We start from the raw sequence: 26,215 nt of genomic DNA on the forward strand, positions 1-26,215 counted from the left end.
GTTTAGTTAAATAAAATGTCCAATTTTCAGCCTCCATAATTTTTCTGCTCCACGTCTTTGTGTTTTTCTCTTTTTCTTTTTTTAAATTATTTATTATTGTAATCCTATTTGCACATATCAACCTATCAATCAATCAATCAATCAATCCATTTGTAAAGAGCGCTACATACCCGTGAGGGTCTCAGGGCGCTTGGGGGAGGGGGTCTGCTACTGATCGAAGAGCCAGGTCTTGAGAAGTCTTCTGAAGGCCAGCAGGTCCTGGGTCTGTCGTAGGTCGTTAGGGAGGGTGTTCCAGGTCTTGGTGGCGGGGTAGGAGAAGGATCTGCTGCTGGCGGTGGTTTTCTGGATGCGAGGAACTTTGGCGAGGGCGAGGTTGGCAAAGTGGAGGCTGCGGGTGGCGTTGTAGAAGCTGAGTGGGTCATTGAGGTATACTGGTCAGGCGTTGTGTAGGGCTTTGTGTGCGTGGATGAGGAGTTTGAAGGTGATTCTCTTGTTGACGGGGAGCCAATGCAGGCCTCTCAGGTGGGGTGTGATGTGGCTGGTCGGGGCACGTCGAAGATCAGTCATGCTGAGGCGTTCTGGATGCTTTGCAGCCATCTCAGGAGCTTGGTTGTTGTTCCTGCATAGAGGGCGTTCCCGTAGTCCAGTCTGCTGGTGACGAGGGCCTGGGTGACGGGTTTTTTTTCGTGTCGGGGGGGATCCATTTGAAGATCCTGCGGAGCATTCGGAGGGTGTTAAAGCAGGACGCGGAGACGCCATTGACTTGCTTGGTCATGGAGAGGTCGGAGTCTAGGATGACCCCCAGGTTGCGTGCGTGGTCAGTGGGTTCTGGGGCTGTTCCTAGCGATGTTGGCCACCAGGAATCGTCTCAGGCTGATGGGGTGGGTCCGAGTATGAGGACCTCTGTCTTGTCTGAATTCAGCTTCAGCCTGCTGTCCTTCATCCATTCCGCGACGGCCTTAGTTCCTCTGTGGAGGTTGGTTTTGGCGGTGTGGGGATCTTCGGTGAGGGATATGATCAGCTGGGTGTCGTCGGCGTAGGAGATAATGTTGAGGTTATGTTGTCATGCGACGTGGGTGAGTCGAGCCATGTAGATATTGAACAGCGTCGGGCTGAGGGAAGATCCCTTTGGGACGCCGCAGATGATCTTGGTGGTCTTGGAGCGGAAGGGTGGGAGGCAGATACTCTGGGTTCTGCCGGAGAGGAAGGATGTGGTCCAGGCCAGGGCTTTCTCTTGGATTCCGGCGTCATGGAGGCGTGCTGTTAGGGTGCGATGCGGTGGCATACCGTGTTGAATGCTGCTGATAGGTCCAGAAGAATGAGGGCGGCTGTTTCTCCTTTGTCCATCAGGATCCTGATGTCGTCGGTGGCGGCGATGAGGGCGGTCTCGGTGTTGTGGTTGCAGCGGAAGCCGGACTGGGATGGGTCCAGGATGTTGTTGTGTTCGAGGTAGCGGGTCAGCTGTCTTTTGACAATCTTCTCCGTGACTTTCGCCGGGAAAGGGGGCAGGGAGGGTCTGCCTTGTGTTTCTGCAGTAGGGCGTTGATCTCGGTGTATTTCCAGCTCTCCGGGAAGGTTGCTGTCTTGAAGGAGATGTTGATTGTTGTCCGGAGACGGGGTGCGATGGCTGGGCTGGCTATGTTGAAAACGTGGTGAAGGCATGGGTCGGATGGGGATCCGGAGTGGATGGAGCTCACGGTCTTGATGGTGTCTTCGTCATTGACGTTGTACCAGGCGGCCAGGCGACTGGTACGGGTGGATGTCGCAAGGGTGGTGGTTTCGGCGGTAGGTGTTGGGGTTGAAGCTGTCGTGGATGTCGACGATCTTGCAGTGAAAGAAGGGGGCCAATGAGTCGCACAGGTCTCGTGATGGTAGAATGTCGTTGGTGTTGGAGTTGGGGTTAGAGAGTTCTTTCACAATGCTGAGGAGCTCTTTGGTGTTGTGTGCGTTGTTGTCTAGGCGGTCCTTGAAGGCGGTCCTCTTGGTGGTCCTGATGAGTTGGTGGTGTCTGCGAATGGCGTTCTTGTGGGCTGTGTAGTTGTTTGGTGTTCGGTCGTGGAGCCATTTCTTCTCTTGCTTCAGGCAGGTGCGCTTGGCAGGCAGGTGCGCTTGGAGGTCCGGTGGCCTTCGGTGAACCATGCAGCTTTCTTGTTGGTGTGAATGGTTGTGGAGGTCTTGAGTGGGGCGAGGGTGTCGGTGCAGCCGTTGATCCACTTTTTGAGGTTGATGGCGGTAGTGTTGGGGTCGGTGGGGCTGGCGATGGTCTCAGGGCGAGGGTGGTGGTTTGTTGGTTCATGGTGACCTTGCCCCAGCAGCGACTTGGCAGCTGTTGGGTGCGGTGGTGTGTGGCGGGTTTCCTGAAGGTGAAGTGGACGCATCTGTGGTCGGTCCAGTGGGGTTCGGTGGTGTGGTTGAAGGAGATGTGGGGACTTGCGGAGAAGATGGGGTCCAGTGTGTGTCCAACGGCGTGGGTGGGTGTCGTAACGAGCTGTTTGAGTCCGAGGTTGGCGAAGTTGTAGATCAGGGCAGTGGAGTTGGCGTTGTTGTTCTCAAGGTGGAAGTTCAAGTCCCCGAGGAGGATGTAGTCTGTGGAGGCTATGGCGTGTGTGCTGATGAGGTGGGCGATGGTGTCGCTGAAGTGTGGTTAGGGTCCGGGTGGTCTGTAGACGAGTGTTCCTCTGAGGGTGGTGTTGGGGTCGGTGTGGATCTGGAAGTGCATGTGCTCGGCGGTGGTGAGTGTGTCGTAGGTGTTGGTCGAAACTCTGAGAGCGTCCTTGTGGATGATGGCGATTCCACCTCCCACTCCGTTGGTGCGGTCTCTGCGGGAGATCTTGTAGCCCTCTGGGATGGCTATGGCGATGTCTGGTGCCAAGGTGGCGTTCAACCAGGTCTCCATCAGGACGGCGACGTCAGGGGTGGTTGAGTCCAGGAGGTCCCAGAGTTCAATGGCGTGTTTGCGAGTGGAGCGGGTGTTGAGGAGGATTAATCTGAGGTGGTTGGGTTCTCTGGTTGATGGTTTGGCGGGCTGGATGCTGGTGAAGCTGCAGTTCCGGCAGGTGAAGGGCCCTTGGGTGTGCTTCGGGATGGCCCGGTAGCAGGAGTGATCCCGTCCGGTGTTGAGTGAGTGGAGGGTGCTGGAGTCGTAGTGCAGACTGGTCTTGTGGTGGCTTCTGGGTCCAGGGGTACTGGCGCTGGGCGTGGTCTCGGTACAGACGGGCTTGCCTGCCCGCTGCGCGCGTCCGCTGCGCATCCAGACGGTGGTTGCCATATGAGGCAGTGCAAGAGGAGGGGGCAGCTGGGAGGCGGGAGCGAGGCGGTGAGGGGCGTGGCCGTGAGGGAAGCGGCAGGAAACTAGTGGACACAGAAGGCAAGGGGGGGCAGAGGGCTGGAACGGGGGAAGAAATAGAAGGCAAGAGTACGCGTTAAGCAAACAATAACAACAGAGAGAAGAATAATAGCACGAAAATCAGATTACGGCAGAGGGCTGTAACGGGGGAATATGAGGCAAGAATGCGGGTTAAGCAGAAAATAGCAGCAGAGAACAGGTACGAAAATCAAACCGCAGGCAGAGTGCTGGGCAAGGCACAGGAGGCTCGAACCCAACTGGGAGGCAAAATTAACAATATATCTCAATAAAGCTTATTAAACTTAAAAAAGAAAAGGTAAAAAAGGACGTATCTATGTTTGTATAAAAAAAAGTAGTTTTGTTTGAAAGAGTAAAAAATAAAATGTTACTTTTACATATGATGCTATCATCTATTAAACATTAGAAATGAATCAAAAATATAGATGTTAGCATTTGATTATTCAAAAAGCGAACGTGTTAGCTGTTCTAATTTATTTTGTTAACATGGCCTACTGGTGTTATTGGGTGATTAAGTGACAAGGTGAGATAGAAGACCGAGAGACAGACAGATAATCTGAAGAGGCTTATGGATGAGGCACACCGATGTAGACAAAATATACAGCGACGGGTGAGACTGATACATGCACAGGGGAATAGATAGGTAGCTAAAGATTGATATAGACAGAGTTAGAAAGAGAGAGATGCTGTCAGACAGACTGATGTAATTAGACAAAGAGAGAACAATAAAGAGAAACCGAAGCTGATTGAGATAGTAAGGTAAAGATGGATAGAAACACTAAGAGAGAGACAAATAGAGACAGACACTGACAGATACATATAGATACACATAGAGACATATGATCTTATTATGAGTGCCCTCAGTAACTAGTTAGTGTTTTGCCAAATGTTTTATATGGAGAAATGTGCTGATGAAAGCAGCTGAAATCTCCTGATGACGCAATGGGAAAAAAGTCATAATCAACACAAACCACTCATTCCCACGTGTTATTCCCCAAAATGTGTATTTTTCCACCCTCTGGGTTACCAGATACATTGGTAATGGTGACTCAAGGCTGGGGGTGTGAGGTGTAACATAAATTAGTCTAGACAATTCATGATGAGGCCAAGTGAGAGAAAGAAAGATAAATAGTGATAGATGTAGACAGCCAGACAGATACAGGTAGCTAGCCATAGTGACAAATAGCTGTAGATGGATACAGATAGCAAGAGACAGATAAATATACAGCTAGAGCTAGAGAAGGAGGGAGAGGCAGTGGTCGAGAAAGAAACACAGACACAGTTGGAGTAGATGAAATAGAGATAGATAGACACAGACATGACTAGAGGCATATAGATAGAGATAGGAGGAGGAGGAGGAGAAAAAAACAGAGATAAATAGGCTAGAGATAAACAGACAAATATAACAAGATAGAGACAAGGATGTATAGCTAATGACAAACAGAGATAGATAGAGAAAGACAGAAACAAAGGAAGCCAGATAGTGACAGATAATGACAGAGTTGCACAAACATATAGGTGAAAATTGAGACAGATAGAGATATTAAAGATAGAGAAAATAGATAAGGATAGAGACAGACATGGGAATACAGAGATAGAGACTATTAGAGATAGTGTCAGATCGAAATGAAGACAAATAGAAATAGATAGAGAAACAGAAATATAGGCACAGACATGTGGACATAGAGAGAGATTGAGGCAGATAAGCTGGAGCTAGAGACATACAGAGATAGAGCCAGAGCCATGTTAAGATAGATAAAAAGCGATAGACTGTTGGGAGTCTGGAGCCAACCAGCCACTGGGGGGTTGATACTCACGCCTTGAATGTGGTGTTCTCAGAGGAGGAAGTAATTGAGGCAATTATGTCTACCTTAAGAGGAAAGGCACCAGGCCCAGACGGCGTACTGGCTGATCTTTACAGGGTTTTTACTTTTGTTTTTAATGCAGCGACACAGGTCAGTTTTCCCCCATCTTGGGCTACAGCTATGATAATTCAAATATTTAAAAAGGGCTCAAGAGAGGATCTGGCCTGTTACAGACCGATCTCACTCTTGGACTCTGCAGCCAAGATAATGGGGAATGTCGTACTTGCCCGTTTAACAGACTGGCTAGACAAAAACTGCATCATCTCGACAGGGGTGCATTTTAGCACCCCTGTTGTTTACACTTTACATTAATAAATTGGGAGATGTCTTGACCGCCTCTTGTAAGGAAGTCCCAAGAGTAGGCACAAAAATGATCCCCGCACTACTTTATGCAGACGATGCGGTTTTGGTAGCGAGGACGTTGCGTGGATTACAATCCCTTTTAGATTGTTTTATTGATTTTATGGATTCTCTAGATTTAATTACTAACCTCAAAAAATCACACTCAATGTCAATGGGCATGGGCCGGGCAAATAAGGTCAAATTTTATTGTAAGGGCTTGGAACTCACGAAAGTCCCCGCTTTCCCATACTTAGGTGTCCTTTTTGATGAAAGACGTTTGTGGGTGATGCAGCGTGCACATAAAAAGAACACCCTGGCTAGGGCGTCTGGGGCTATATAAGGGTTTGCACGAAGAATAGGATCAAAACCACTCCCCGCCCTCACGAAAATCGATAATGCTAAGTGTCTCCCAATGGTAACCTATGGGAGTGATGTATGGGGCTATACTGAGATTAGTGACATCCAGACAGTTGAAAACAATTTTTTCCGTAGGCTGCTGTCGCTTCCAGCTTCCACTCCAATTTTTAATCTCCATAAGGATTTAGGTGCCGGTGTCATTTCAGACCAGATTGCGGTTGCCCCATTGGTATCTTGGCTAAGAATCTGGGCTCAGCCGTCACCTAACCTGAATCAGTTGATCATTCAGGACTGTGTGTCTTTGGATAAAGGCCTTGACATCCTGTGGATTCGTAATATTTGGACACAAATGGACTCACTGGGTTGCTCGGACTTATTTTTAACTCCTAGAGCCTAGAGGTAAGGCGGCTATCGGAGGCCTGAAGCACCAGTTTCTGAACAGATCAATGTTAATAAGGGAGGAAATGGAAGTAGCCAAACCCTCAGTGAGGAGCTTTGTTATGTTAAGTTTAGGTAGGGAGATGCAGCCGTACCTAACGTAAATAAATAAACCCTATCATTTATTTACACTTATTAGATTTAAGTATAATATGTTGCCATGGTCACTATCGCATCCAAAAGGCTTTTTTAAAGAGGGATCGTTAGGCCCGTGTCCCTGTGATAACTTCTCAGAGCAGAACACCCTCCATATGGTATTTTTCTGCGATTTATATGTTACGTTACGCAGAAAATGTATCTTGCCACTGTTAAGAGGCTTTGAGCAAGTTAGACCAGCGCTAGCCTATTTGCAAATGCTGGGCTCCCCGCTTGTATGCTTTGGGGTAGCAAGCTATATTACAGGGGCAATGAGGCAACGCAATAAACTGTAACTATAGTGCTGGTTCTTTTTCTTTTAAATTATTTCAAGTAAAATTGAGCCCTTTAGTCAATTGACTTTGGTGTGTGACAAACTTTTTAACATATTTATTTGAATACCAAGGATTGCCTTTTTGTATTTGGTATGTGATTTGAAATGAATTCTTTGTATTGTTAATAATTGGTATTAGGTAGCACGAAATGTGATTTGTACTTTGATGGCTATATAGATGGAAATAGAGACAGCTAGAAAGGAATAGATCTAAAACGAAGACCCTTGACCCCACCAGGTAGGTCTCTCCCCCTCCACACAGAACCGCCTGTGTCTCCCTGCCCCAGCTGCCGCTGCTGAGGAAGTTCGAGGCCCTCCACCAACCGCAGGCTACCACCTGCGCCTCATCCCTGGGGGCCAGTGGTAGGCCGTAGGTAGGTTTGTTCATACTCCGCTTTATGCTTTTATTGTATTGCCTGTATTTTCATTGTTGTGTCTGTGACTACTGTTGTCTGTCTTCCCCCGCTGACTGTACATGGTCCGTGCCCCTCTTTGTTCCCTCTGTTGAAGTTGAAATTGAAGTTGAAGTTGGGGGAATTTGTAGAGCGCCCGTACACCAAACAGGTTACCCTCGCTGTCCCTGTATCACTGCCCGGTCTGTCCTTCTGTACCCCTCACTGCCACCGTGTCTTTGCCCAGTTTTCCCTTCTGTTACCCTCGCTGCCCCCATGTCTCTGCCCGGTTTTCCCTTCTGTTCCCCTCGCTGGCCCCGTGCCTCTCTGCCCATTCTGTGTTCTGTTCTTAGCTGCTCCTGTATTTCTGTGTTCTGTATTTTGCCTCTTTGCCTCTTGTTTTTCCGGTATTTCTGTAACCCTTTTGCCTTCTGTTCCACTAGTTTTTTGTGCCCGTCTGCCTTCTGCACCACTCATTTTTCCCCTCGTTTTTGTGCCCCTTTTGCCTACTGCTCAACTGGTTTTTTGTGCCCTTCTGCACTCTGTTCCACTCGTTTTTTTGTGCCCTTCTGCCCTCTGTGCCACTTGTTTGCCCCCCGTTTTTGTGCCCCTTTTGCCTTCTGCTCCACTCGATTTTTGTGCCCATCTGCGCCACTTGTTTTTCCCTTGTTTTTGTGCCCCTTTTGCCTTCTGTTCCACTCGTTTTTGTGCCCTTCTGCCCTCTGTTCCACTCGTTTTTTGTGCCCTTCTGCTCTCTGTGCCACGCGTTTTTGTGCCCTTCTGCCCTCTGTGCCCGTCCGCGCCTGGACCGAGCCCAGCACCAGAACCCCTGGCCCCCACACCCGCCACCACGACCGCCACCACTACAACGCCAGCACTCTACACGCTCTCACCTCCAGATGGAGCCACACCTGTTTCAAGGCCGCCCCGAAACGCACACACAGCCCTTTCCCCTGCCGGAACTGCAGCTACACCTGCCTCAGAGCCGACGAACCACCGGCCAAGAAAGACCCCAACTCCGCAAGGAACGAAGCGCGTTGGCTGAGGCCTTTTAAAGATTGAAATAATAAAGGACTTTTCACAATACTGCAAATTTGTTGGACTTCTAGTTTTGGTGCACCATCCCTAATCTCAAGATTTGGTATCTGTCTCAACAGTGGAGCCACATTTCCTGTTCTCTATAATAGGCAACAGACATTGCTCGAACAGCTGACGATTAGGCTCTTCACACACTTGATGTGAGTTGCTGACATTGAGACTATATGAGCCTCCTCCTTTACACCTATTTCTGCTATGCTAACATCCCAACGTACATGGTGCCGCTTTGTGCCACATTATATCGGCTCCTTTTACACAGTCTCTCGGAGAACAGTTAATACTATGTGATAAAGGTCAATCAGAACCACCTGCAGAGAGGGGGTTTCCAAGTTGGATGCCCAGGCGCTGATAACTGACGCCCACCAGTGCTTTTGCAACTTCCCCAGGAAGTCTGTGGCAGCCTTAGAAGCCTTTGTTAATTTTTTTACGGGAGGGGTTGCTCTGACTGTGCCAGGCTCTAAGCTCCCCCTAGTCTCATTGGCCTTGGTCTCGCCCCCTACATGGTCGATCAAGGTGGAGATGGGCTCAAGAGGAGGGGCGTAGCTTCAGGGGGTGTTTGGAGTGTTGCACCTCCTAAAAAAAGTATTGTTTAATTGATAGTTGGGTACAGGTGCTTTCAGTCAGGTATGGTGGGGTACCTGTCGGATTTCACCCTGGATTTTTACACGCACACGAACTAAAGACACACATACAGCATACACTCTCTCTCGCATGACTCTGCCTTAACAAACTATTGTGTTTTAAGTCCCCCTGACAATCGACACTCCTCTTTTTCCATTGCCTCTTAAGCCCCACTCCTGTACTGCTTCTCATAATGTATTTTAACCAGATATGCCAGCGTGTTTGTTGGGAAATCTGAGGCTTACACCGCCCCACACATAATGACCATGCTACACCCCTGCTCAAGTGGCCAGAAACATCGGTCACTATAAGAGCCCACGAGCGAAAAGGAGCAAAGAATTGTTTCGGCCCCTATCAGATGTTTTATATCCACACACACCCTTTCATGCTCTTCTATATTCTGTTCAAGACCTGAATCATGAGCCTGAAAAGTGTGAATGTGGCCTCCTCGGCTCCTCTGCCGAACGATAACATCATGGTCCAAGGGATAGAGATGCAGCCAGACTCGGGGACCGTGAAGATCGCTGCTGCCTGTGGTGCCACAGAACACAACACAAAGAAAAGAACACCTGAGGCCCGTGACGTCCACATAGGTAGTCGAAGTTGCCACAAAGTCATACTCGTGTCGTTTTCAGGTTTTGCCGCATACATTTCCCCAGCCCAGCTGGTGACATAAGAGGTACATTGACCGGCGAAGCATGCAGAGGACATTTGGCAGGCAAGGTTACTCCGCTGGGTCAGTCCCCTCCGGCCTCTCTCTCACACAGGTTAACAAACAGAATCCTCCGAGCTTGTTGGCGTCTTGCCGAGTTCTTCTGGGGGCGCCATACTCCACTGACCGACAGCAGCAAACACCGTCCGTTCAGAGCACCGCCTCCCACCACCGACGCCCCCGGGGCAGGGCTTCTCGTTTGTAGTTGCTCGCATCCACCCGCTGCTCCGAAGAAGAGTGCGGTGTACCCACCTCTGCTGAGCCCGGCTGCCATGGGGAAGTTACTGGTCCTCGCCGCGGTGGGCCTGCTGTTGGTGGTGGAAAGGAACGTGGGCCTGAGGTAAGAGGGGGACGTCTCCGAGGTAGCTGTGCTGACATGATGCGGTCAACAAAGGCGCGGAGAGAGGTTGTTCTAGAGGTTTAGCGATGGGTAAGGCAACAAATTACCAGGGAGAGTCGAGTCAGAGCTCTGGCTGTAAAAAGCCCTGCACGAGCGAACCCTGAAAACATTTGGCATGAAAATCAAGCAAAAAACATCATGTTAGACTATGGTAAGATGTCTTTAAAGTTCAAAAAAGCATATTTCTTTTAACATGTGAAAGTGTTCAATTGTCAAAAGAAACTTAAAAACATTCCCCCTCATCCCTGATGACAATGTTAATTGTGGCTACGAGGCAAGTCAATTTCCATGTGTACATCATAGGTGGTTTAGATTCTCATTATCCACAAATGAATATTACAGTTTAATAAATCAAGCACTAAAGAGTCTTTTAAGACGCACTGTTAGACCTGGCATCCTTGGAGTGGTTTTCTCCCTAACGTTTGGCCTTCAACACTTCTGTTTTGCTGACTTCCTTTTTTCTGGCTTTAGGACTCAAGTCTAAAGTGATTGTGCTCTCTCCCTAACACATGGTACAATTGGCTTACAACCAGCACTCCCAATGTTATGGTATTCCTTTTTTAAAAAAATATTTTAGTCTCTATTTAACTCTATTTATTTTTTTGTCGTTTTATCTGTATTTACCCACATTTTATTTTCCCTTAAGCCAAAAAAAGACACTTCCGCTAGTATTTTTTCACAGTTATTTAAACAGGCAATGTGTGCTTGTTTGTTATAGATTTAGATAGATATATCTAGATGGGTAAATGGTTTACTGCTTTTAACATAGAGATCCTTTTGTTACTTGCAGTCAATAAATAGCACAGAGAGCTTTGAAGGACCTTGTATCCCTCACTGTGTTATGTAAAACATCCTGCAAATTGACTTAAACACACATGATTTATTGTATTTGTATTTGTAGAGCGCAACATTTATCCCAAGGGACATCATGGCGCTAAGGCTGAGCAGAGTGCGGTGCAGGTAATTGTAAGAATTCTCTTTGGTAGTTCAGTATCTGGGGAACAAAAAGGTTTTTAGATTTTTCCTGAATATTAAGTAGTCTTCAGTCAGGCGTAGTTCAAGTGGGAGTTTATTCTAGAGGGCCGCTGCTAATTGTGAGACAGATTGGTCACCCATCCTGACTTTAGTCGTGCTTTTGACTGTTGGCGAGATCTCAAATTACGCGAGGGCACATGGAAATCTAATTTGCCTTGTAGGATTTGTGGGCCAGTCTTATATAAAGTTCTGTGTGCATAGCACATGAGCGTAAAGCTGGCTCTTTGGCGTACTGGTAGCCAGTGTAACTCCTTCATGCAGGAGGATGCCGAACTGTATCTACTTTTGCTACAAATCAGTTTAGCAGCAGCGTTTTGGACCACTTGGAGTCTGGTGAAAAGATAGTCAGCCATGCCAACATACAGTGCATTGCCGTAGTCCAATCTACTCACAAGAAGTGCCTGTGTCACCGTTTTCCTACAATTTAGAGGGATCCAGGGAAAAAGCCTTCCTAAAAGTTGTAATGTGGCTAAGCCTTTCCCGCACAATGAGCGTACTTGATTCTGCATGGATAGCACGTCATCAAAGATGATGCCCAAATTCATAGCAGCCTGCCTTGGTTCAGGGGGCTTGCCCAACGCTTGAGGCCACCAACTACTGTCATAAGTTACATGTGCGCCCCCGAAAAGCAAGATCCCTGATTTTTCGGCATTTAGTTTTAAGCTATGTCCGGACATCCAACCTGCTATTTCTGTAAGGCAGTGGATGAGATTTCCTTTGTTGTCAGCTTTTGTCAGCCTATCAAACAGGGGAATTATCAATTGTGTATCGTCAGCATATGAACATATGTCGAAAACCCATTTCCTGCTGATATCTGCCAGGGAAGAGACATATATGTGTGATGCAAAGCGCTCTGACGCCCTGCATGGGGATGAGTAGCGCTGTAAAAGAAAATAGTTGTATTTAAAATATTTGTGTAAATACTGGGACAGATCAACACATTTAACATTCCTACAGTGCCAGATCCAGCTTGGATCCAGCAACTGAACAAAGCCAAAGCATGTCTCCCTTAAGTACCTGTGAAGTGAAAAGCTGTCTGCATTTGTTTTTGCTCAATTGCTTTTAGGTGTGCATCTCTCCCCCGTCCCCCTCATAGCTCCCAGCCAGGATACTTAAACAGAAAAAGCCTGAGGGCCCCTAACGTCAACCTTTGTTATGGGCTCAGCTGAAATCTGATAATTACTCTCCCCACCTGCGCTCGGACAGGTTCGTCCTCTACTCGCAGACAACAACAACGTTAAACATATTTATTGGCATTTTCCCGTTTCAATTATAAATACAGACAAAGAAAAAATATATTTCTGTCTGCAAAAAATCCATTTAAGTGGAAAACCAGGAGCCCTATTTATACCCAACATATTTACTTTACTTGTAAGTTCGTAGTAAAGTGGCACTACCTGTGCCCAGGGTTTGTAAATTAAATGCTACTAGTGGGCCTGCAGCACTGATTGTGCCTTCCACATAAGTAGCACTTTAAATGTCTCCGGGCTGCCATTGAAGCATGTTTGTGCAACTTTTAAACTGCCATATTGACCTGGCAAAAATAAACCTGGCATAATAAACCTTTTGCCAGGCCCAAACTTTCCTTTTTAGGTCTCGCCTAGGCAGCGCATGTGCTGTCTCTCTAAGACATAAAGTAATCTATATTGTTGAGTGAAACTCCGCCTATAGGCGGATAATATGTCCTGCTGCTCGCCATTTGTTTAACCTTGCATTGCTCTTTTTACCTTGCTTATGGTTGGCTCACAATGAGAAACGTCACTTCCGTTTTTCAGGAAGCAGCACCGACCAACTACTGTTTAGTTACGTTGCTGGGCTGTTATTATTCCATTTAGGGACTACTTCAGTGAGTAATCTGTCCAAAATGCCCGGCAATCGGAGTAAATACACAGTAGCCATTAATGGGAAAACCACGACTGGACCGATTACTGAGGTGTGCAGTTCGTCAATGATTGAACCCAAAGGACCTACAGAGGGCCCGATAGCCGTACCACCGGCAGAATCTGTACAGACAACGAGCCTAATTGCTTCAACCTCCTTATTATCACCGCCTTCAAGCTCGATCAGTGCAGAAGTTGAAAAAAACAATCATCCTCTAAGCCTCGATCTAAACCTCGGCATTATAGATCCACTCCCAGCCCCAGTCAAGCCTGGATCTGAATCAGAGCTAGAATCAGAGACGGAGTCCGAACTATATGAGACTGGGATGTCTACCTCAAGTGAACCACATGGATTGAGACACAAGCAGATAAATTCTGAAAGCCCAGAACCCTCTGATTCAAATTCCAATACTAACTCCAAAAAGACAAATGATTCTCCTAAGGATAACATTGCAAGGAAAAAGCAAAATAAAAAGAAAAGAAGACAAAGGAGACACAATAAACTAATAGATGAAGATACGACAGATCAAGGCAACAATACAGATCGGATCGATCATCGTCACAAAAACCCATCGACACAAGGAACCTCAAAGTCCGAGCCAAAATACAATTTAAAATACAATCCGCTAAGAGATGCAAATATGGTCGCGCACAAACCATCTGATGAAGGGGAAGGTCAAGCTAAACCTTCTTTGTGCGACGTATTTAACTCAATTATGAAATTGTAAGACATTGTGGCATCTGATAATAAGAAACTTCAAGGCGCCATTAATAAAGTGGGCCAAACCTGTCTTGCAATCTCAGATAGAATGGCGTCTGTTGAGCTATGGACCGAGAATCTTGAAAAGGATGTTTCTGTCCTCCAGAAACAAGGAAAAGAACACAAAGGAATTGTTTGAGACTTAATGATGAAAGTAGAGGATCAGGAAAATAGGGCCCGGAGGAACAATTTACGCCTCTTGGGATTTCCGGAGGGAGTTGAGGGGAACGATTCCAGGGGCTATATGATCTCTCTATTTAAAGAATCTTTCCCGGAACTAACCACTTGGGATTGGGACAAAGAGTTTCAGCTGGCTCATCGCTTTACCCTTACCTTAAACAAACGCTTCCATTCAACAGAGAAATACCCAAGAACGTTCTTAGTTTATTTTGGCAACTTTCTCCTACGGGAAGCAGTATTTGATCTGGCACATGCAACACACAAAAGAGAACACAAAGGATATATGTTATTCAGTAGACCTGACTTTGCCCACGCAACGGCGGAAAGAAGATGGCGGTTGCGGCAACTCTTTACCCTTTTCGAACAGGTGGGAGCCACCGTATATATCTACAGAATCCTGCCAGACTGAAGATTATTTACAATGGTGTCACCAGAAGTTTCATCAGTGAAATTCAGGCGCAAACTTATCTAGAGGAGATTACTGGAAACAGTGACGGCAAAGATAAACTTAAAAAAGGAAAAAAACATAACAAATAGTTTGTAACCAAATGTTAATCATTAGGGCACTTGCGGCATGAGGTGAAAGACATTGTGGAGTAAGAGAAAAGGAGTGGGGGCCACATAGATCGCATATACAGATGTTATGTTTGTGCCTAATGATTATAAAAAATGAGCATTGCTTTAAAAAAACAATTACTCCTTCACTCCCATAGCATCAGGGGTTAGGACGCGGAGATGCCAGCTGTCAACAAATCACATGATGACCACAACCTGGTTCCTAGGGAACCAGGTAGCCTCACAAGATGGTGGAGGGGGGTGGAGGGGTGTCGGGGAGGGGGCAATAGTAGAGGGATTTTAGGGGGTGGGGGCAACCAAACAGGCAACAAATCAAGTCAGAATCTATGACTTCGCATAATAGCAAAAAAATGGAGGAAAAAAAGGCACTTCGCACTATCAAAAACAGCAGATATCAAAAGATACAAAAGAATTCTTTTAACATCTATAAATGGCTAAAATAAACATTTTGACCATCAACATATGTGGGTTTAACGATCCTAGAAAAAGACAAAAAATAGCGATGGGTCTTCAATCAATAAGGGCAGATATAGTCTGTCTTCAGGAGACCCATGTTGAGGGGTCCCAAAAACATCTATTAAAAAATCTGGGTTATAGATTAGTTGTTGCTACAACACAGGCAAATAAAACTCGTGGGGTGGCTATTTTGGCACGTGGTGGTGGAGTCTGTTTTACAAGATCTGCAGCAGACTCTTGTGGCAGGTGGGCAACTACAGAGGGCCAATGTACCATGGAGAAATGTTCACAATTTGCTCAGTATATGGCAATGTTATTGACGATCCTGAATTATTACTGTTTTTGTCTAATGAACTTGCACATTGGCCGGTACCCATGGTTATTTGCGGCGATTTTAATCTTAACCTCCCAACAAATTGGTCCTCTGGTCATAACTTTAAATATCAAGGTAGGAAACCTAAAACTTTTAAAGCCCTGGAATCACTGTGTCATACTCATGGGTTAACAGATTGCTGGGAGACCAAACACCCTTATAACTCTGGCTATACTTTTTTTTCCCATCCCCATCAAAAACTAACCAGACTGGATTATTTTTTTGTCACACACACCATTGTATCTAGCTGCTCAATAGACCGGCTACCTAGGGTTCTTTCTGGCCACAATCCTTTAATAATTAGCATCAATATGGGGACGATACAATCTGCTCGTAGCTTATGGACTTTCGAAAGAGCTTTAATGCATAACGAAAAATACTGTATTCATATGGAGAATGGGATTCCAGAATTTTTAAAGTTTAATATGGGTAGTGCCCCTTTGGAGGTGGTCTGGGAAGCATTGAAAGCAGGTATAAGGGGTGAAACTCTTAGATTTTCCATCAACAACAATAAAGAAAAAAACAAAAGTTAACAAATTTACAGGAAAGCCTAATAAGAAGGGAAGAAGACCTAGCTAGAGTGGTGCAAGATGGAGACAACGTAGAAAGGGCAGTAAGAGAGGTAGCTATTGGAAGGAATTTAATATCTTAAATATTTACCACCAAAGCCATCAGTAAAGCTACAGTGAATAGGGAAAAAACTTACAAACTAAGTGAGCGGGTGGGCCATCAATTAGCTATCCGTATTAGACAACAGAACTCAGACAATAAGATTAAAGCAATTAGAGACCCAATCCATGGACTAACTCATGACCCCAAAGAAATCAGGGAAGCTTTTAAGCGGTATTACTCGGATCTTTATACGGAGATGGGTAATTGCCAGGATAATATCGATGAATATCTAGAATTAGCTACATGGCCTCGCTTATCTCTATCGAATCAAGATATTCTCTCGAATACTCCAGATTGGATAGAAATTTTGCTCTCAATAAATAGTCTTCCATCGGGTAAGCAACAGGGCTAGATGGAATCCCTGCTGAATTCTACGCCAGGTTTAGCAATACCCTGAAAGATATTCTAACTAACTTAATGATTAATATCTTCCAAGGTGGACGCCCTCCGGCATCTTGGGCGCGGGCGAAAATTATTGTTTTTTGCCAAAAAAAATAAAGACCCGACGGAACTTGGGGCATATAGACCAATCACACTGATCAACAGCGATTCAAAAATATATTCTAAATTATTAGCCAGTAGACTATCGCCACTAATCCATAAAATTATATCTGTTAGGCAACACAGATTTGTCCCAGGGAGATTAACCACAGACCATATTCAGAGGGTGATCACGCTTTTTGACATGGCAGAAGTAGTAGGAGACCCTATGGCCCTGATACCAATAGATGCAGAAAAAGCATTTGATAGGGTCTCCTGGCAGTATCTATGGACGGCCATGTCAAAAAGTGGGATTGGTGACCAGTTTATCAAAGCTGTTCAGGCGATGTACACTGCTCCTGAAGCAGTGATAATGGTAAATGGGGACATATCAGATACCATCAAGGTGACTAGAGGTACAAGGCAGGTTTGCCCTTGCTCCCCACTAATATTTGCTATTTTTATTGATCCATTGATCTCGAGACTAGAAACAAACCAACTTATACAACCCAGGAAGACATCTAATGGTGAAACAAAGACCTTGGCTTTTGCTGATGATATCGCAATAGTTACAGCCGATCCTAACGAAGCAGTTAAACAAATAGAAAAAAAAACAAAAAAGTTTGGCGCTATTTCGGGGTATAAATTTAACCAAACCAAAACTCAGATTATAATCAATAGTCGAATAAATTACTCGGATGATAGGGTGGTAGATAATGCAGTATATCTCGGTGTCAATATCACCTCCAATCTTAATAATCTAGTAAACCTTAACTTGAACCCACTTCTAAAAAAGACTGAAAAAAGTCTAATTAGCCTGCATAACCTGCATCTAACAATCATAGGAAGATGTAATCTTATAAAAATGTATTCTTTCCAAAATTCCTGTATTTTTTTCGCACCATCTGTTTAAATTTCGACTCATCAATATTTAAAAATATTGATAATATTTTTACTCGCTTTATCTGGGGATATGGAAGAACGCGCAGAGCTCAAAGATTTATTATCTTACCAAGGGAAAGAGGTGGTCTGGCGCTTCCCAACTTTAAAATCTATTGGTGGGCTACTATTCTTAAATACAGTCGAGCTCTCTTAACCCTCAGGCAAGAGTCCAATCTAGATAGGTTAGTCCCAACCCCACAGGAACTCATTATTGGCAAAGAAACAAGCGATCATTTGTGGAGGCTAACATATGACTGTCATTTTAAAAAAGTGCGCTTTAAAACACTTAAAGGTATTTATATCGTCTGGAATCACGTGCGAATACTCTTGGGACTCGGTAGGTTCTCCTATTATACCACTCTAGATAGTAATACAAATCTCCCAGAGATTTTTACAGATCAGTGTATGACACGATGGGTCAGATCGGGAATCACACAATTCGGTTCGCTATATGACTGTATGGGCTTCTGCTCTTTCGATTCCCTAAAAACTAAATTTGGGTTAGAATCTCGTGATTTCTATAAATATCTACAAGTTAGGGATTATATTGTTAAAAAGGGGGGTGGCAGTGTGGCCATGAATAAAATTCCAAAAAACTACCATTGGGTCAGGGCTCCCACCAGCAAGGCTTAACCACAAGCAATAACTAACAAAAGAAGTGCCAATACTGTGATTGATTTTAGACTCAATATTCTGAACGCATCCGAACTAAACAAGATGTCTTGATCTCACATGTGTGAGTAGAATGAATCCTTTATTTTTTAGCAAATGATTTTTTCAAAGGTTTGGTTTGTGATTTCACCAACTTTACAAATTATAAGACCTTATATACACAACATTTACATAAATACAAGCATAATAATCCACAAAAGATTCAATACATTTATAATCAAAAATTCATTCATACCTCAATCATCCTATATCTAAAGCAACCACAGACACACATACACATTTACACTGGAATATCAATATTCACAGAAAGCCATATATACATTTTTTCAATCTATGCACAACAGTTTGATATAACTTTTGGCTGTAATAGTCTACGCGTTTCAAACTCTTTGTTGGTGATAGAGTTCTCATCAGGACCAGGATCGCTGAACTTCAGAGTTGATCTGGTTAGTTTAAATGGGTAATCCACGACGTTGAGAGCAGGCAGCACCAGGCCTATCAGTTAATAAATTATAATCAAAACAGCGGTTCCAGTGAAATAATACATATACTTTCTAGTAAATACAAGGCATAATAGCAATAGCAGCTGAGGGTTAGAGGGACGCTAGAGAGAGAAGTAAAGCTCACGGCACCAGGATTCATATCCAAATTGAATTTGTATTATTTTCACGGAAAGATTAAATGACATATAAAACTTTACATTAGGTGTCAAAAAACAGTGTGGTGTGTCCCAAGTGTATTTAAAGAGCCAAGGAAACAGTTGAGTGACATACAGTGAGATTATCTACGAGGCATTCATCGCCCACAGTGGTGAGTATTACCACTATCTCACCCATTTAATTTTGGTCTGGATCCGCATGTTTTTCCCTCCTCATTTCATTTCCTTTTTTGTTTTCCATTTCCACATTGTGCCACAGAACCCGGCCGGGTTCACTGTGAGTATAATTTTACTCAATTCACGCAGATGGTTGTCACCACATCTATTATATGAGCCTTCTTACATCGCAGGTAATTGCCTACCTCTAGCTGTCTTTATAGTTGTTATCTAGCAAGTAGTTCAGTCATCTCATTGCCCCTTTGCTTACACTTTTCAGATGTTCCCCATTTTGTTGGTCCTGAAGAGACCCCTTACTCAGAGTCGGGTCGACACGCCTTTGACGCTATGTGAAAGCGAACCATGCAGACAGCACCTATGAATACATAGTGTCGCTGGAACATTGTATCATTATTATTTAGTGGTCGCCTTTCAATTTTTGAATAAACATTCCTTTGAAACCCTGTAAATATTGCTCACTGTATGTCACTCAACTGTTTCCGTGGTTCTTTGAATACACTTGGGACACACCGCACTGATTTTTGATGGTGCACAGACAAAATATCGACTCCAAAATATCGACTGGACATAATATCGAGTTTTAAATATAGACTGGACAAAATATCGACTGGACATAATATCGACTACAAAAATATCGTTTTTCAGGTAAGTGAAGTAATATCGACTGTATAAAATATAGATAGCAAAAATATCGAATTTTTAATAATATATAATATTTTATAGTGTATTTTTATGTAATAATATGTGTGAAAAGTGTGTATTAATGTTATAAAATATTTTATTAAATGAATTTTGTTTTTTTAATAATTGCGTAATGTAATTCTGTAGCGGGTTGTGGGTTTATAGGGGAATAGGGTGGGAAGTAATTTAATAATAATTAATTAATTAATATATGTTTGTAAATATTTATAATTAATAATTAATTGATAATTAATTAATAATAATTAGTTAATTAATTAATATAATTTTGTACATAGTTTGTATTAGTAATTAATTGATAATTAATTAATTGTAATTAGTTAAATATATTAATTAGAGTACATTTTAATATATATAATTTTGTGTTATTGTTAAGTAATTAATTGGGAAAAAATAATATTAATTATTAAAATAATTACAGCTAATGTGCTAATATATTTACTTTATTGTTATTGTTAATTAATAATTATTTGGTAATTAAATAATATTGATACATTTTGGGTAAAGGAGTATTTTTAGGGTTCAGGGTCAGTTTTCAGTTTTTGGGTAAAGGGGCATTTTTAGGGTTCACGGTCAGTTTTTAGTTTTTGGGTAAAGGGGCATTTTTAGGGTTCAGGGTCAGTTTTTAGTTTTTGGGTAAAGGGGCATTTTTAGGGTTCAGGGTCAGTTTTCAGTTTTTGGTTACAGGGGCATTTTTAGGGTTCAAGGTCAGTTTTCAGTTTTTGGGTAAAGGGGCATTTTTAGGGTTCAGAGTCAGTTTTTTGTTTTTGGGTAAAGGGGCATTTTTAGGGTTCAGGGTCAGTTTTCAGTTTTTGGGTAAAGGGGCATTTTTAGGGTTCAAGGTCAGTTTTCAGTTTTTGGGTAAAGGGGCATTTTTAGGGTCAGGGTCAGTTTTCAGTTTTTGGGTAAAGGGGCATTTTTAGGGTTCAGGGTCAGTTTTTAGTTTTTGGGTAAAGGGGTATTTTTAGGGTTCAGGGTCAGTTTTGGGTTTTTAGGTAAAGGGGTATATTTTAGGGTTCAGGGTCAACAAATAAGATTGTAAAACATTATTTTTATTATTTTCATTTTTTATTTAATTATTATAATTTAATTCAAGTATTTTTAAGTATATTTTAGTAATTAAAATTTAATTTTAATTTAATTTAACACTGTTTTTAATAAAGTCGATATTTTTTACATCTATATTATTGTTAACGATATTTTGTACCCGATATTTTTGTACTTACCTGTTTGTAGATACAAACTCGATATTTTGACTGTCGATATTTTGTCCACGATATTTTGGCAAGTCGATATTTTGTCCCTCGATATTATTTCAGTGATCCTTTTTTGATACCTAATGTAAAGTTTTATATGTCATTTAATCTTTCCGTGAAAATAATACAAATTCAATTTGGATATGAATCCTGGTGTCGTGAGCTTTACTTCTCTCTCTAGCGTCCCCCTAACCCTCAGCTGCTATTGCTATTATGCCTTGTATTTACTAGAAAGTATATGTATTATTTCACTGGAACCGCGGTTTTGATTATAATTTATTAACTGATAGGCCTGCTGCTGCCTGCTCTCAACGTCCTGGGACTGACCTGAACCGTGGCTGATGACTTGGGGGGTGCAGGCGTGGCATTTAAAAAAAAATCTACGCATGTTGCCTGCTGCACAGCCCCTACCAAATCTAGCCCAATCAGTGTCCCGCCCACCGGAACACTGAACTAAGGGAGTAAGGCAAATTTGCAATGCGCATCAAGGTTGGATCGGATTTATTGATATTGAATAAATTAAGGTTGGATGGTCTGGACCAATAATGAATAATCATGAATCTTTTAATTATTGTCTTTCACAGCCGCAACACTGTTCCCCGGGACACGGGGGAGGAACAGCACTGTGTGCGCCGAGTCAGTGATGTAATTATATTAAAAATGCCACAAATTCCCACAATACCATATGACGTGCAGATGCATGGTGTACACCCAGCCCTGATAAATAAGTGCCGGTGCTAAGCACCGGCACAAATTAAGCACTGGACTACTTCCTTGTTTATATTTTCTTCTAGTGTCTTTGCAGCGCGCACACTGCACTGCTCAGGCAGGCACTTTGCATCCCTCTCACACCGTTTGAATGTTATAAAGCAGAGCACGCAACCATAGGCGAGGGAACTCTGAGAAACATGTAATTTGCATGTAGGCCCTGCAGCTTTAAGACTACATTAGAGGTGCATTTTGTCACAAAGAGAAAATGAGAAATAAGCCTGCCTTACAAGAAAATCCAGATCATCCGAAAGAATGAGTTTTACAATCTGATGTTATGGCAAGCTGGATAAAATGAGCAAGTCGACCTCTTGCTGCATGTTCTGAGCAGCTAATTCCTGGACACTATTGAGTGCTCGGCGGGGGTGAGGGGTCTCGCTCCCCAGGCTCTGAGAGCAGGATCTTCCTAGTGCCAGCATGTAACCAGACGCAGCTGCAGGGCTAGGTCCACCATCATCCCAGATCTCCTCCCTTCTTTAACATCTACTTTGCCTCCACCCTCACCTCAGCTTCCTCCCCTCGCCTCCTCTTTCACACTTTTCCTGGGCTGACTCAACCCGAAGGTGTTGCAGAGCTTGTGACTGTCCTGCACACATTTGGAGCACCACTTGCTCTCTACAAACTCAACCCAAAGGTATTACTGTGCCTTACACTCAGCCTAATCGCTCTACAGGCTATTATAGCGCTTTTAACCATCCCAGCACACATTAGGAGCGCTGCAGCTCATGCTGTAGATTTACATAGCGCAAACTCAACCCAAAGGTATTACTGTGCCTTACACTCAGTCTAATCGCTCTACAGGCTATTGTAGTGCTCTTAACCATCCCGGAACACATTATGAGCGCTGCAGCTCATGCTGCAGGCTCGTATAGCGCAAACTCAACCCAAAGGTATTACTGTTCCTTACACTTAGCCTAATCGCTATACAGACTCTAGAGGCTATTGTAGCGCTTTTAATCACCTCAGCACCCATTAGGAGCGCTGCAGCTCTTGCTGCATGCTCGTCTAGCCCAAACTCATCCCAAAGGTATTACAGTGCCTTACACTCAGCCTAATCGCTCTAGAGGCTATTGTTGCGTTTTTAACCATCCCGGCACACATTAGGAGTGCTGCAGCTCACGCTGCAGGCTCGTATAGTGCAAACTCAACCCAAAGGTATTACTGTGCTTTACACTCAGCCTAATCGCTCTATAGCCTCTTTTTGCTTTATTTTTATTGACATGTTTTTCTTCTTTAAACCATATGCGACAGGCCATTGCGTGGTAGTTTCAGGACTCTTGTAATGTATGCTAGTCTCTCTCTTTGGGCAGATATACTGTTTAACGTAATGCCCAACAACACAACCCAGTCAAAAATCTTGGGATCAGGAGGCTCCTCCTGCCTGACTCACTTTATTATACCCTGCAGTATCATTTGAACAGCACTGAACACACACATTATATTTTATTGCAGGATAGTTGTAGAAATGCATGCATGGTTTTGTGTATTGTAGTGATTTCAAAATAATTATGAGTTTGGTAAACAGAATAATTTTACGAGTTCACATAATATTTTTATGAAAAGAACAAATCAAAGCTCTTCATTTTTCAAGCTGATTACTATTGAAATTCCAAAGTCCGGTTTAGTCAGTCAACCTTTTGAAAATATTGTTTAGTCCTAAACCTTCAAGCTACAGAAATGCAGCTTTAATAGCACAAGCATTTGCAGTGCAATAGGTCTCACATTTGTGAGAGTTTAAGCTACTAGGATTGTAAATGACAATGCCTTATATTTATGTTTTAAAAACAAACACATAAATAAAAGACTGTCATTTACAATGCTAATAGCTCAAACCAACGTAAATGCGAGACCTATTGCATTGCAAATGCTTGTTAATACATGTAAGTCACCCCTAAGGTAGGCCCTGGAGAGCCCAGAGGTCACAGTGCAGTGTATTTAAAAAGTGGAACACATACTTTTATTTTTGTTTTACATGCTCTGGTAGTGAAAAACTTTTACATTCATTTTTCACTACTGCAAGGCCTAACTCTCCCTTAGGCTAACATTGGACATAAACCTATTACATCTAGTAAGTGATCATGTCCAAATGGGAGCAGGGAACCAGTTCATGCTTGGTGTCTTTGGAACTGTAATAAAAAATCCACTGTCATTTTTTAAATTGCATTCTTGAAAAAGGCCACTATCAGAAAGTTGGAATTTTCCTTTCTTAGTTATTTAGTAATGTACAACAAAAAAAGAGAGGCAACGTTTTTCCAACCAATTACAAATAAATGTGTGGAAAGTCTAAGCAATAAAGCTCCAGATATGTCCAGCTCGTGTTGTTAAAAGTAGTTCTTCATTGGTTGTCTTTTCACAATAAAGACAAGACAACCAACTAATTTCACTCATACAAGAGCTTCATCGGGCTGTACTGTCCAAAATTACAAAATACATTTAAAAAAAACATAATTTCATATTAAAATCACAACATGCATTGTTGATATCACTTCTTCAGAACCATATAAAAATGGTCTAACAAATGAATTTGCAGCAAGAACAAATATAACATCAGATAGAGTACCTCTAGAGGGGATATGATTGGATTGATTTGCTGGAGCAGAGCTAAGAGATGACTTCGAACAAAATTATCACTCTGGACATTTGATTGGTTCACAAAGTTCGTCAAGTTAGGGATGGAATAATGGTCAATAAAAGACATATGGTGTTGGTTGGTAAATGCAATGGGTGTGGAACCTCCTACTGTTTTTCCAGCCATGCTGCACTGTCATTGAAAACTGCTGGTATTCTATATAAATAAATGAGACAGCAAATAACCTTGGGGCGGGAGGGTCCATAAAGACCATGGCCACTCTATCATGAGCTCAACTTTTAGAGCATGAGCAGGAAAAAGAAAGCCTTCTCAACAAACATACATGGTGAATATTATTCATAATAATAGCTTACTTGGGCCTGCAATCTTCACAGTAGATAGTAGAGTACCAAAATGTGTTATTTTTAGTATCAGTACACATGGTATATAGGAGAGTGGGAAAGATTATGAACAAAGGAGAAGGTAAGTGAACTAGAGAGTAGAGACTGGAAAAAGTCTGCTCCCAAAAATGAAAAGCATGTAATATAATGGAATAAAAAGATAATACAAGGATAACAGGTATTAAACAAAAATTAAATATATTGTACGTTGTAAGAGTTTGTTCGTATCCTGTCCTCCTCTCCACGTGGAAGTAAGCCGGCAGGTAAAGGTGTCAGAGGAACTTTATTTCTCACCAGCAACACCATGCTTCAGGCAGCAACTCCCATCCTGGAATCCAGCACCAACATTCCAATATCCCAAGATTCAACCCTAAACCCAGAAGAATCATAAAACCCAACATTAGGGAAATAATAAATATTAGGACTTACTAGGCTGAGCAGAGCCCTCAGCAACGGCGCTGGTGGTTGGTGCCTCCTGCTGACCAGCTACTCAGGACCCGTCTCCTCTTCTTGCCCTTGGGTGCTGATGTAAGAAATGACGAAGATACAAAAATTGATTAGTGATTCAGTTAATCTCCACAAAATTACTATGACTGGCAAACAAAGTAGCATCATAATTTTCTGAAGCAGATCACCTTCGCTTATAATACTAGTTTCAAGTCCATTGACTATCATTGAGTTGCCCATGCTAATCCTAAAATCTCTAGTCCAAATTTCCTTAACAAAAACTACATTTGGAACTAATGCATCGCAGTGAATTATCTTTGATTTGATTCTCAATTCTCAACCCCCTTGATGGACCAACTTTGTTTCCTTTTTTTAAAATACAGAGATACATACCACAACCCACTGTGAAATAGCTTGGAGCTGCAGGAGCTACATAAACAAAGTCACAGAGAGAACATGCTACTCACTAATATCACTGATTCACTATGGTGACAGGAGGACAGTCTGTAATGACTTCTTAATTAATCAGCCAAAGCAGCGACAATGATGAGCACAATTAGGTAGCACTTAGCACCTGCCTAGCAGAAACTACAAATTGGATTACATAATAATATTCCAACTTAAACTAAACTTAACTTACCTCTGAGTGTGCGCAGCATGCTATTCGGAAAAAAAACTGTTAGCATTGTAGAACACAAACATAACAAATAATCAATACTCACCCAGCCACTGAATCTTGAAGCCTAGCAAGTCAAGCAGGTCATGTTCTCAGTCCAAGATCTCCACCCAATTGAGCCTCTGCTGCTAGATGGTGCGCCAAACCTGGCTTACCCTACCACAGTGCAGCCGATGCTCCTGCAGGGGGTATCCACTACCGGGTTTGTTGCCTGCTACCAGCATGGGGGAAGGTGGCACTGCACAAAAAAATTATTGCTGCCACCTCCTCCTCAATAAAGATCGCCTGGGGTTGCAAACCTGGGCAGTGACGCCGTCCACAAGGAAGCCATCCCTCTGCTATGGCAATGGGTGGGGTAGAAAATAAGGAAAGGGAAATGAAAGGAAAGGAGTAGTAAGGGAAAATAAGGAAGTAAGGGGAAATAAACAAAATACAAAAAGTCATGAAAAACACCAATTTTCTTTCTCCCAAAAACTTAAA

General features: G+C 43.2%; 2 protein-coding genes across 4 annotated transcripts in view; both read left to right on the forward strand.

Annotated features, from left to right (window-relative positions):
• The first annotated feature begins 9,841 nt into the window (after positions 1 to 9,841).
• Positions 9,842 to 26,215, forward strand: part of LOC147689044 (serum paraoxonase/arylesterase 2-like) — a 130,392-nt gene continuing 114,018 nt past the window's right edge. Inside the window, exons 1-2 of one of the 3 annotated variants that reach the window (XM_086941934.1) lie at positions 9,842 to 9,998; positions 10,960 to 11,018. In XM_086941934.1, the coding sequence (XP_086798060.1) occupies positions 10,987 to 11,018 (32 nt within the window). In that variant the 5' untranslated portion in view covers positions 9,842 to 9,998; positions 10,960 to 10,986. The remainder of the gene's footprint in view (positions 9,999 to 10,959; positions 11,019 to 26,215) is intronic. The other 2 variants (XM_086941936.1, XM_086941935.1) reach the window with 2 other exon arrangements.
• Positions 9,877 to 26,215, forward strand: part of LOC147689045 (serum paraoxonase/arylesterase 2-like) — an 856,840-nt gene continuing 840,501 nt past the window's right edge. The window contains exon 1 of the mRNA XM_086941933.1: positions 9,877 to 9,893. The gene's annotated coding sequence lies outside the window, so the exon portion shown is untranslated. The remainder of the gene's footprint in view (positions 9,894 to 26,215) is intronic.

The sequence above is a fragment of the Lissotriton vulgaris genome, chromosome 10 (assembly GCF_964263255.1).
Source record: "Lissotriton vulgaris chromosome 10, aLisVul1.2, whole genome shotgun sequence".
NCBI lineage: Eukaryota > Metazoa > Chordata > Amphibia > Caudata > Salamandridae > Lissotriton > Lissotriton vulgaris.